Genomic DNA, 13,158 nt, shown 5'->3' with positions numbered 1-13,158 from the left:
ATACAAATATGTATTTTACAGTTGTAAGGAAGGTTACATCTTATAGTTAGTTAGTCGTTTCAAATTTTGATTGTGCTACATTTAGAAAGCATATGTCATTTCAAGCATTCATACAGTTTTGTTGAATAATAAATACATCGTATAAAATATTTCAGATTTTCATATTTGTACTGTGTTCTTGAGCATGTGTCCTCAATTTATAACTATTTTTACCAGAAAGTTAAGACTTTAACTTTTCTTTGGGTATGCAGCATTACTAGTTATTGTTCATGGCCCTCTCATGATAAATCATTACTTTGGAGGATTACGTAGATTACTATTTCGAATACATTTAGTTACATTTAACTGGTTAACAAGTCTACGTCGTGGAAATCCCAAAAGTAAAAAAAAAAAACATTTAATGACGTCATTGTCCTATTACATTACACTCCCTTCTGATTTGCCAGAAATCATCCCTATTTCCGGTTTATGATCCAAACACTTATCCGTTTTGAGCCGAAAGAACTGTAGCCAGACTGATCGATAGACGAGAACCATCATAGGACAAATGGCAGAATTCACGGATAAATTCAGCTCTTTCACCATGACGCAGTTAAACGAGTTGCTTGAAGACGATGAAAAGTTAAATTCTATTGTCAAAGAAATGAACGAGGTAAGTTCCCTTTGTGTTTTGCTAACTAGCTAGCTAACGTTAGCTGGCTATCCCTAGTAACGCTAGCTAGCATCAACATATCTAGGTAGCTGTGCACTTATGACTGTTGTCAGGCAGTCCTTCATTCACAACTTCCTTCCAGATGCAAACATGTTTTGCATTGAGCCAGCTCATCAACATCCGCCTCGTTGCCACAGATGAGAGTAGCTTGCTCCTTGTACTCAACATTTGGCACCTGTTTAGTGGATGCTCATGCTGTTTCCATATTTTTATTGTCGAATCAGTTTCGACAATAACCCTGTTTGTGTACATATGCCACAAATGGCAGTGTCATTGTATGGCATTAGGCCACAAATGCCATCTGATTCCCATTATTGCAATGGACACACCCGGGTTTAGGAACAGAGAACAGATTTGAAATGATCTGGTTTGTTTTGTTTCCTGTTCAATGAACAGGATCCGCACAAGACAGCCAGTCATCAGCTATGTGGAAGGTGTTAAATGTTCGGAGAGGTTTTCCTATTGACTAACTTAGGCGGAGGAGTCCATATTCCAGTGCAGCACACCTCTTTAGTCAACACTCTGATGCATTGAGCACACAGCACCGCACAGATTATTACGAAGGTCGATGCTTAACCGAGAAGCACCTCTCACAGCCTATTGACATTTGGTTATGTCAGTGTTGTTTTCAGACATGTGTACAGCATTCATTCTGGCACTGGTATTTTGTGCCTCATCTCTCTCCATCTCTAGCTTGCCTTGTCTAGTTGAGGTATTAGGACAGCTCAACTTGCTTCTGGCTTCTTCACCTTCTGTATTTGTATATTCATGTATGTGGCTTATACAAGACTCCCCACCATGGCGTCTGTGACGTTGGTGGAACTGTTAGTCCTTACCCACCAATGTGGAAATAGCTTTACAGGAACAGCCTGTGAGCAGAGATCCAAATCTGGTTGCGGCTGGAGAGCTGTCTAGTGCCTGTCTTCCCTGGGCTGGTGCCAGCATGGCAGCATCTCATCCCGACCATGTTATTTATGATTCATTATAGCCTAGTTCATTAGTACTGATATCTTGATTGAGTGCTGTGTTTTAGCTAGAACCCGAATTATATATTGGCTCGCCGACATTGGCCTTTTACCGCTGTATCAGTATCGGACAATAATTCTATCGATAACCGATATTCAATAGGATGAAAAAGGGAATCTAATGCTGATATGAACACTTGCGGACATTTTCATGTCATTATTTGTCACAATCTAAGTAATCAACATTTGAAGCATATTAGTTGGACAATTGCTCCTTTGGATGGTATATTTGGAGAATTCGGTGTGTAAAAATGTCACTTTAATTTCCCTGCTGTAAAACAGTATATCGGCAGTCGGCAGATATATCGGTAAGTTTTGCTCCCCCAAGATTCGGGTATCGGTCCCAAAAAAACATATTGGTTTCCCTGCCCTCAGAGTGATAAGAGATCTGCTTTCTGCTGTGGCGTCCTGTAGATATAACAGCCTATGGGTCCTATTACAGGTATTTCACATCTGTTTGTAGGCTTGGTGAAGGGCATTATAAATGTATGGTGTAATCACTGTCCTCCAGATTAAATATGACTATATTTTTAGGTAGAGGTTAGGTTTTGAGCTGGTTTGTCCCTGGCCTATAGGCCTACTCTACACATCACAGTCTGGGGGTCAGTCAGTCTCTGTCTTTGTGTATTGTCTCAAATACTAACTCACCTTCCCTCTTCCTTTGTGTGCGTCTGTCTGTGTGTGTGTATGCTGTGTGTTTGACTCTGTGTTAGATGTGTGAGGTGCAGCAGGTGAAGGAGCTGACCCTGGTCAGTAACATCAGTCTGGCAGAACAGAACCTCCAACTGCAGCCCAGTCTGGACCTTCAGAAGAACCAGCTCACCTCACGCTACCGCCACCTACAGGAGCTCTATGACAACTACCAGCTACGCAAGTCCACACTCTGTAAGACCCCTAACAGGTCCACATTACTGAGTCCTAGAAGGTCCACACTCTGTAACAGCCCGAGCTAGTCCACACTTGATGAGACACCTAGCTAGTCCACACTACTAAGGACAGTGTGCCTGTATACCAGTCTATTTCTGTCTACATCTCACTCAGTGCACTCTGCTATCTGAAAGACTAGTCTTTCTCTCTCTGTGTTGGTAGCTGACTGTTCTCTACATGTCTGTCTGGTCGAGCCAGTTCAGTCACTTGTTTTTCCTAGATACTGCTCCTCTGTCAGTGGGGTTGTTCCTAGATAATGCTCCTCTGTCAGTGGGGTTGTTCCTAGATAATGCTCCTCTGTCAGTGGGGTTGTTCCTAGATAATGCTCCTCTGTCAGTGGGGTTGTTCCTAGATACTGCTCCTCTGTCAGTGGGGTTGTTACTGGTCCTCTGTCAGTGGGGTTGTTACTGGATACTGCTCCTCTGTCAGTGGGGTTGTTACTGGATACTGGTCCTCTGTCAGTGGGGTTGTTTCTGGATACTGGTCCTCTGTCAGTGGGGTTGTTCCTAGATACTGCTCCTCTGTCAGTGGGGTTGTTACTGGATACTGGTCCTCTGTCAGTGGGGTTGTTCCTAGATACTGCTCCTCTGTCAGTGGGGTTGTTCCTAGATACTGCTCCTCTGTCAGTGGGGTTGTTACTGGATACTGCTCCTCTGTCAGTGGGGTTGTTACTGGATACTGGTCCTCTGTCAGTGGGGTTGTTACTGGATACTGGTCCTCTGTCAGTGGGGTTGTTACTGGATATGGGTTCTCTGTCAGTGGGATTGTTACTGGATACTGGTCCTCTGTCAGTGGGATTGTTACTGGATACTGGTCCTCTGTCAGTGGGGTTGATACTGGTCCTCTGTCAGTGGGGTTGTTACTGGATACTGGTCCTCTGTCAGTGGGATTGTTACTGGATACTGGTCCTCTGTCAGTGGGATTGTTACTGGATACTGGTCCTCTGTCAGTGGGGTTGTTACTGGATACTGGTCCTCTGTCAGTGGGATTGTTACTGGATACTGGTCCTCTGTCAGTGGGATTGTTACTGGATACTGGTCCTCTGTCAGTGGGATTGTTACTGGATACTGGTTCTCTGTCAGTGGGGTTGTTACTGGATACTGGTCCTCTGTCAGTGGGGTTGTTAGTGGATACTGGTCCTCTGTCAGTGGGGTTGTTCTAGATACTGGTCCTCTGTCAGTGGGGTTGTTACTGGATACTGGTCATCTGTCAGTGGTGTTGATACTGGTCCTCTGTCAGTGGGGTTGTTACTGGATACTGGTCCTCTGTCAGTGGGGTTGATACTGGTCCTCTGTCAGTGGGGTTGTTACAGGATACTGGTCCTCTGTCAGTCGGGTTGTTACTGGTCCTCTGTCAGTGGGATTGTTACTGGATGCTGGTCCTCTGTCAGTGGGGTTGTTACTGGATACTGGTCCTCTGTCAGTGGGATTGTTACTGGATACTGGTCCTCTGTCAGTGGGGTTGTTACTGGATACTGGTCCTCTGTCAGTGGGGTTGTTACTGGATACTGGTCCTCTGTCAGTGGGGTTGTTACTGGATACTGGTCCTCTGTCAGTGGGGTTGTTACTGGATACTGGTCCTCTGTCAGTGGGGTTGTTCTAGATACTGGTCCTCTGTCAGTGGGGTTGTTTCTGGATACTGGTCCTCTGTCAGTGGGGTTGTTACTGGATACTGGTCCTCTGTCAGTCAAGTTGTTCTGGATACTGGTCCTCTGTCAGTGGGGTTGTTACTGGATACTGGTCCTCTGTCAGTGGGGTTGTTACTGGATGCTGGTCCTCTGTCAGTGGGGTTGTTACTGGATACTGGTCCTCTGTCAGTGGGGTTGTTACTGGATACTGGTCCTCTGTCAGTGGGGTTGATACTGGATACTGGTCCTCTGTCAGTGGGGTTGTTACTGGTTACTGGTCCTCTGTCAGTGGGGTTGATACTGGTCCTCTGTCAGTGGGGTTGTTACTGGATGCTGGTCCTCTGTCAGTCAGGTTGTTACTGGATACTGGTCCTCTGTCAGTGGGATTGTTACTGGATACTGGTCCTCTGTCAGTGGGGTTGTTACTGGATACTGTTCCTATGTCAGTGGGATTGTTTCTGGATACTGGTCCTCTGTCAGTGGGATTGTTACTGGATACTGCTCCTCTGTCAGTGGGGTTGTTACTGGATACTGGTCCTCTGTCAGTGGGGTTGTTACTGGATACTGGTCCTCTGTCAGTGGGGTTGTTACTGGATACTGGTCCTCTGTCAGTCAGGTTGTTACTGGATACTGGTCCCCTGTCAGTCAGGTTGTTACTGGATACTGGTCCTCTGTCAGTGGGGTTGTTACTGGATACCAGTCCTCTGTCAGTGGGGTTGTTACTGGATGCTGGTCCTCTGTCAGTGGGGTTGATACTGGTCCTCTGTCAGTCAAGTTGTTCTAGATACTGGTCCTCTGTCAGTGGGGTTGTTACTGGATACTGGTCCTCTGTCAGTCAGGTTGTTACTGGATGCTGGTCCTCTGTCAGTGGGGTTGATACTGGTCCTCTGTCAGTGGGGTTGTTACTGGATGCTGGTCCTCTATCAGTGTGGTTGATACTGGTCCTCTGTCAGTCGGGTTGTTACTGGATACTGGTCCTCTGTCAGTGGGGTTGTTTTAGATACTGGTCCTCTGTCAGTGGGGTTGTTACTGGATACCAGTCCTCTGTCAGTCAGGTTGTTACTGGATACTGGTCCTCTGTCATTGGGGTTGATACTGGTCCTCTGTCAGTGGGGTTGTTACTGGATACTGGTCCTCTGTCAGTGGGGTTGTTACTGGATACTGGTCCTCTGTCAGTGGGGTTGATACTGGTCCTCTGTCATTGGGGTTGATACTGGTCCTCTGTCAGTGGGGTTGTTACTGGATACTGGTCCTCTGTCAGTGGGGTTGTTACTGGATACTGGTCCTCTGTCAGTCGGGTTGTTTCTGGATGCTGGTCCTCTGTCAGTGGGGTTGTTACTGGATACTGGTCCTCTGTCAGTGGGGTTGTTACTGGATACTGGTCCTCTGTCAGTCGGGTTGTTCTAGATACTGGTCCTCTGTCAGTGGGGTTCTTACTGGATACTGGTCCTCTGTCAGTCAGGTTGTTACTGGATACTGCTCCTCTGTCAGTGGGGTTGTTACTGGATACTGGTCCTCTGTCAGTGGGGTTGTTACTGGATACTGCTCCTCTGTCAGTGGGGTTGTTACTGGATACTGCTCCTCTGTCAGTGGGGTTGTTACTGGATGCTGGTCCTCTGTCAGTGGGATTGTTGCTGGATGCTGGTCCTCTGTCAGTGGGGTTGTTACTGGTCCTCTGTCAGTGGGGTTGTTACTGGATACTGGTCCTCTGTCAGTCAAGTTGTTCTGGATACTGGTCCTCTGTCAGTGGGGTTGTTACTGGATACTGCTCCTCTGTCAGTGGGGTTGTTACTGGATGCTGGTCCTCTGTCAGTGGGATTGTTGCTGGATGCTGGTCCTCTGTCAGTGGGGTTGTTACTGGTCCTCTGTCAGTGGGGTTGTTACTGGATACTGGTCCTCTGTCAGTCAAGTTGTTCTGGATACTGGTCCTCTGTCAGTGGGGTTGTTACTGGATACTGCTCCTCTGTCAGTGGGGTTGTTACTGGATACTGGTCCTCTGTCAGTGGGGTTGTTACTGGATACTGGTCCTCTGTCAGTGGGATTGTTGCTGGATGCTGGTCCTCTGTCAGTCGGGTTGTCACTACATGGCCACGCTAGAAAGAAGGGAAGCACAGTGCCTTTCTAACCACAGTTTCCACCACCAACCTTACCGATATATATAATTTTTGCTGCCTTTTAAGCATTTTAGTACGGTTAAATAGTTAACACACACACGTGGACGCAGCGGTCTAAGTTACTGCATCTCAGTGCAAGAGGCGTCACTAAAGTCCCTGGTTCGAATCCAGTCTGTATCACATCCGGCCATGATTGGGAGTCCCATAGGCCGGCGCACAATTGGCCCAGCGTCGTCCGGGTTTGGCCGGGGTAGGCCGTCAATGTAAATAAGAATTTGTTCTTTACTGACTTGCCTAGTTAAATAAAGGTTACACACACACACCACACTGACCAAAAAGTTATTTTATTGGCATTTACGTATGTCTCCCTTACCAGTAAAATATACTGCTCAAAAAAATAAAGGGAACACTTAAACAACACATCCTAGATCTGAATGAAAGAAATAATCTTATTAAATACTTTTTTCTTTACATAGTTGAATGTGCTGACAACAAAATCACACAAAAATAATCAATGGAAATCCAATTTATCAACCCATGGAGGTCTGGATTTGGAGTCACACTCAAAATTAAAGTGGAAAACCACACTACAGGCTGATCCAACTTTGATGTAATGTCCTTAAAATGAGGCCTCCACGTGCCTGTATGACCTCCCTACAACGCCTGGGCATGCTCCGGATCTCCTCCCAGACCTGGACTAAAGCATCCGCCAACTCCTGGACAGTCTGTGGTGCAACGTGGCGTTGGTGGATGGAGCGAGACATGATGTCCCAGATGTGCTCAATTGGATTCAGGTCTGGGTAACGGGCGGGCCAGTCCATAGCATCAATGCCTTCCTCTTGCAGGAACTGCTGACACACTCCAGCCACATGAGGTCTAGCATTGTCTTGCATTAGGAGGAACCCAGGGCCAACTGCACCAGCATATAGTCTCACAAGGGGTCTGAGGATCTCATCTCTGTACCTAATGGCAGTCAGGCTACCTCTGGCGAGCACATGGAGGGCTGTGCGGCCCCCCAAAGAAATGCCACCCCACACCATGACTGACCCACCGCCAAACCGGTCATGCTGGAGGATGTTGCAGGCAGCAGAACGTTCTCCACGGCGTCTCCAGACTCTGTCACGTCTGTCACGTGCTCAGTGTGAACCTGCTTTCATCTGTGAAGAGCACAGGGCGCCAGTGGCGAATTTGCCAATCTTGGTGTTCTCTGGCAAATGCCAAACGTCCTGCACGGTGTTGGGCTGTAAGCACAACCCCCACCTGTGGACGTCGGGCCCTCATACCACCCTCATGGAGTCTGTTTCTTACCGTTTGAGCAGACACATGCACATTTGTGGCCTGCTGGAGGTCATTTTGCAGGGCTCTGGCAGTGCTTCTCCTGCTCCTCCTTGCACAAAGGCGGAGGTAGCGGTCCTGCTGCTGGGTTGTTGCCCTCCTACGGCCTCCTCCACGTCTCCTGATGTACTGGCCTGTCTCCTGGTAGCGCCTCCATGCTCTAGACACTACGCTGACAGACACAGCAAACCTTCTTGCCACAGCTCGCATTGATGTGCCATCCTGGATGAGCTGCACTACCTGAGCCACTTGTGTGGGTTGTAGACTCCGTCTCATGCTACCACTAGAGTGAAAGCACCGCCAGCATTCAAAAGTGACCAAAACATCAGCCAGGAAGCATAGGAACTGAGAAGTGGTCTGTGGTCCCCACCTGCAGAACCACTCCTTTATTGGGGGTGTCTTGCTAATTGCCTATAATTTCCACCTGTTGTCTATTCCATTTGCACAACAGCATGTGAAATTTATTGTCAATCAGTGTTGCTTCCTAAGTGGACAGTTTGATTTCACAGAAGTGTGATTGACTTGGAGTTACATTGTGTTTTTTAAGTGTTCCCTTTATTTTTTTGAGCAGTGTATAATCAAAACCTATTTGCTGTTTAGTTGTTCATTCATTTCATTCTCAACCAGGATTTCCATGGAATGCCGTTTGGGTCTTTGCTTGTCAAAAAGTATATTTGACGTGTCAAATAACACTATTTGACCAATCATGACCGGAATATGACTGCACTTCACATAATAATTTAACACGTTCATATTTTTTTTTTACATAGTTATTACACTTTGATTACACTATCGCTCGTATTTCATGTCACAACGCTTCATCGATACGTATGCTTTGATGCTGGTAAAGCTGTTCTTATTTATTAATGGTGCTCGGACACATCTATGTGAAGCTAGCCACAATAAGGATTAACCACAAGTGGACATTGTGGTTAGCCTTCAAAATAAAAGTCATTGACAGTGATGCAAATGAATACAAATAGTATAATTATGCCATAATTGGAATAGATCATGCTAAATGAGGTTGGAATGTTGTTATATAAAATCAACAAAAGACAATTTTGTTAATTTGACAAATCTATTGAAATCACACTGGATGTATTATACTTGAGAATTGCATTGGGGGCATACTTATTTCACTGTACAGCCTTACCTATGGATTGTGGATCAATGACATGGGGTATCAGTCTACTCAGTGACACCCAGAGAACATTAGCGTCATAGCTCTTATTGCAGGACTCTGTAACAACAGTGAATTGAGCCACATTTATTGTCAACCTATGTGTATTGAACACTATTCCAGAGGAAAAACAATACTGCGTGGGTGTTTTGGAGTCTGATAACTCTGAGGACGTTGGGAAAAAATATCTTGGGTATTGAGTAGACTGATACCCCATTTCATTGATCCCCAATCATTCGGTAAAGCTGTACCGAGGAATGTGAATACACACAATATGCTGACTGGGGAGGTGATTTCACAGTGACAGTCCTGAGATAAGAGCTACAATGCTAATATTTGCTTAAACTCTTCACAGTTGTGTTCTCTGGGTGTCACCGAGTAGACTGATACCCCATTTCATTGCTTCACATTACAACCTTTTTTAACATTACCTTGTCTAAATATGGCACGGATCCACAAATTGTAACCTTCTGCATCACTTTCAAAGAGATATTTTTATTTTGAAGGCCAACTGCAAATTCCACTATTGTACCTAATCCTTATTGTGGCTACCTTCACAAAACATAATCTGGTCCGGTCAAGCCTCATTAGCCATATGAAGCTAGCTGGCTGCTTATAACATTAGCTTTGGGCAACAGGGTTAAGTAGCTGGCTAGCTATTTATTTTCATGAACTGAAGTTCAATTTCAATAGGCGAACAACAAGTGGCTACCTAGCTAATACTTACTCACAAGGATTCCTAAATCATTGCTAAGAATAATGAAAATGACTGCAGTTTCTACTGGTCATTGTTTTCAGGCTGGTTGTATTGGTGCTAGCTTAGTACCAGCTAAAGCTAGCTACCCCAGAAGTTGTGGTCGAACAAATAATGCTTTATTACCAACGCGGTATTGTTTGCAGACTTTTTTGTACAGCTTTGACAGTGTTACTGATAGTAGTGGTGGCGTTTGGCTTGCATGTGCAAATTCAGAACACACAACATTCTATAATAGAACTGTGTTATTTGACGTGTCAAATGAAAAGCTTATTTAACGCTTCAAGTAAGGTTGTTTTGATGTTTATCTTTTTTTGACATGCAAAGACCCAAACGGCATTCCATAGTATGTTGTGGAGCTAATAGCAGTGACGCTATTACTGTGTAACTCCGGTAGGGCAACATCTGAAAAATAGCACACTTGGTAGTGTGTACTATTGCTTGACCAGTCGTGAAAGCCAACATCACCCACGACAGAGAACGGTTAATTAATTGTCAAGGACAATGAATTCCATTATCTTGGCGTTAATGGATTTCGCCTGTGAGTTGTCTCGCTGAAATGTTCTTACTGTTTCAAATGACTGCTCGACTTGTTGACTGATCCACACAGCAGACATTGTGGGCTAGGTTAGGAATGGTGTGTTGCATGTATAACGCAAAATTGTATGTGCCGTCATTACGTCATGTACCTATGTTATATAGGTATGCACATCAGCTTTGACATTGGTTTTGCACATCGGCGTTAAACTAGACATCGGGCCGATACCGATGTTGGCATTTTTAGCTAATATCGGCCTATTCCGTTATGTTCATCGATATATCGTGCATCCATAGTATAGATCCCTTAATAGAAAGTTACTCAAGTAAAAGTCAGCCAGTAAAATACTACTTGAGGAAAAGTATTTGGTTTTAAATATACTGAAGTATCAAAAGTAAAAGTATAAATAATTAAACATTCCTTTAATTAAGGAAAGCAGACGGCACCAATTTCCATTTATAAAATGTACGGCTAGCCAGGGGCTCACTCCAACACTCAGACATTCTTTACAAAAGATGCATTTGTGTTTAGTGATTCCGCCAGAGGCAGTAGATGACCACGTGTTCTCTTGATAAGTGTGTGAATTTGACAATTTTCCTGTCCTGCTAAGCATTCAAAATGTAATGAGTACTTTGGGTGTCAGGGAAAAGGTATGGAGTAAAAAGTCCAATATTTTCTTTAGGAATGTAGTAAAGTAAAATTTGTCAAAAATATAAATAGTAAAGTACATTCTCTAAAAAAACGACTTAAGTGGTACTTTAAAGTATTTTTACTTAAGTACTTTATGCCACTGGTACCATGACAACAATTTCCTCTGTCCATTCTAGCATGGCCATCTAGTGACTACCCTGTCAGACAGCTGTTACCTGATAGGCTTTCCTGTACTCAGTGCTGCTTAGTATCCTCTGAATGCCCCAGCTACTGTATTCAGTCCCATTACATTGATGTTCTGCCCCAGGGATCAAGTCACGACTTAGGTTCAGGACAGTCATTCACTGTGATGCTTAGTGTTTTAATGTATTCTAACCATTTCTCCCTCATCTTTCTCTCAGACCATGGTTCAGGGAACAGCTCTCTGGACATTCTGCTGGCTCTGCTGCAAGCTGAGGGAGCCAAGATAGAAGAGGAGACTGAGGTGGCACACTTACCAATACATTCACAACTACACTCATAGACATGTACACACTCCTACACGCATAAGAATACTCACTCTCTAGGATATTTTGTGTTGGAGTGTATGCTTGTGTGAATATAACCCTGCTTTGATGTCCCTGTGTAGAACATGGCAGACTCGTTTCTGGATGGAGAGCTGCCTCTGGACTGCTTTATTGACGACTATCAGCGGAGACGCCATCTTGCTCATGTGCGCCGTGTAAAGATTGACAAACTCCGAGAGCTGGTGCTGAAGGGTCTCACTAGACCCCAGCAGACCCCTACGCAGCCCAGTCGACCCCAGGACTTCCCCTCTACCCCCTACACCAATGGAGCCCTCTCCCCCCAATCTACGCGAGCCGCCCCTCCTCCCTCACCTCAGCACAGCGGCCTGTCATACCAAGTCGCCCCCTATCCCGCCATGCCTTTCCCCAGCCAGGGTCCTCCAGGCTACCCCAGCAGCCCCTACATTCCCCAGCAACACCCCACCTCTCCATGCCTGCCCCCCCGAACTGGCTTCATCATGCAGTGAGGGGGGGGGTCTGTCTCCATAGGGTCATCATCCATGGTGTTTCTATCTACCTTTGACCCAACAATGAGTGTTGGTGACTTAGCCAATGACAGCCCCTGTCAGTAACACAGGGAAATCTCCTGACTGACAGGCTCCCTCAGAGACTCTGTCCAGTAGCTACAGCCTGGGGGGGTTGATTCTCTTAGGTTTTTATTCTAAGACTAGCTTTCTGATTAATCTGAAGACATGAAAACCTAACTCTCTGACTGGTATTTATATGCTGTGTAGTTGAGATGTAGTTTTTGTAAACTGAAGGTGGTGTCTTCCTGTGCGCACACTTGAGTATGCGTGAAGTTGTCTGTAACCCCAAAGGTCAGGACAGGTGGTGTGATAGTTAACCCTAAAGTTCCTATTCTTCTAAAGGAAGGAGTCCGGTATTGTCACAAATATAGCTAGTCCATCAACAGTGAACAGAACTACTCAAATAGATTTCAATTCAATATGTATTGTAATCTAGGTGCTTTCATATTCATTGGTGGAGGTTCTTTCCAGGAGGTAGGAGGATGCAAGAAGTTCTTACAGAAGGCTAGGAATATGCTATGCTATTTTACAAGGGAACAGAAACATTTTGGGATGGATTTGAATGACCTGCCAAAGATGTTCTCATCTTACCTGACTTGGCACTTTGTTTTAGTGATTGTTTTGTATACCGGTATAAGAGGTAGTTATACCCCACCTAATTGGAAGATGGATACAGAAAACCATGCATTCTAAATTAATTTCAAACCTGCTTTCTTGTGAAGCCAGTCAAAGTTGCCATGTGGGGGAAAAGAGATCTACAGCTGGCTGTACATCTAGTGTGCTTTTCCCATTTGTGCTCACACAAGCTCACCTCAAGGAAAAACACATGGGGGTTCAAAAATGAAAATGGTGCAACTATAGTAGTCCCTGGTACTGTACATCTGATCTACACTCCCTAGGAACAAACGTTCATGGTGTAATGTTAGACTGACTTTCCCCACTTTTATCCAAATCAATAAATGTTTTATAACCAATACTAAGGTGGTCTGTGTTTGTTGCTATCAACTGGAGACAGTGGGTAGTTCAACTATTGTGCCGATGTAGTTAACACTTTGCCCAAAAAAAGTATTATAAAGATACTTTCCTGCTTGAATTTTTTTTAACCATTACATCATGCTGGTAAAAATGCCCAGGAGAATGGAACAAAACACAGAACTTTTATTGAAATTGTCAATTAACTAAAACATGTGTTCAGTACTTGT

At 44.9% G+C, this 13,158-nt stretch overlaps 1 protein-coding gene across 1 annotated transcript; it reads left to right on the top strand.

Annotated features, from left to right (window-relative positions):
• The first annotated feature begins 470 nt into the window (after nucleotides 1–470).
• Nucleotides 471–12,932, top strand: LOC115159782 (vacuolar protein sorting-associated protein 37B). Its single transcript, XM_029709830.1, has 4 exons — nucleotides 471–652; nucleotides 2,451–2,622; nucleotides 11,265–11,347; nucleotides 11,492–12,932. Exons 1-4 carry the CDS (start codon nucleotides 548–550, stop codon nucleotides 11,894–11,896), a joined length of 765 nt encoding a protein of 254 aa, XP_029565690.1. The 5' UTR covers nucleotides 471–547; the 3' UTR covers nucleotides 11,897–12,932.
• Nucleotides 12,933–13,158: the final 226 nt, after the last annotated feature.

This window comes from Salmo trutta, chromosome 23 (genome assembly GCF_901001165.1).
Source record: "Salmo trutta chromosome 23, fSalTru1.1, whole genome shotgun sequence".
NCBI lineage: Eukaryota > Metazoa > Chordata > Actinopteri > Salmoniformes > Salmonidae > Salmo > Salmo trutta.
Note: the sequence above shows the minus strand (reverse complement) of the source record. Positions and strands in the feature narration are given on the sequence as shown.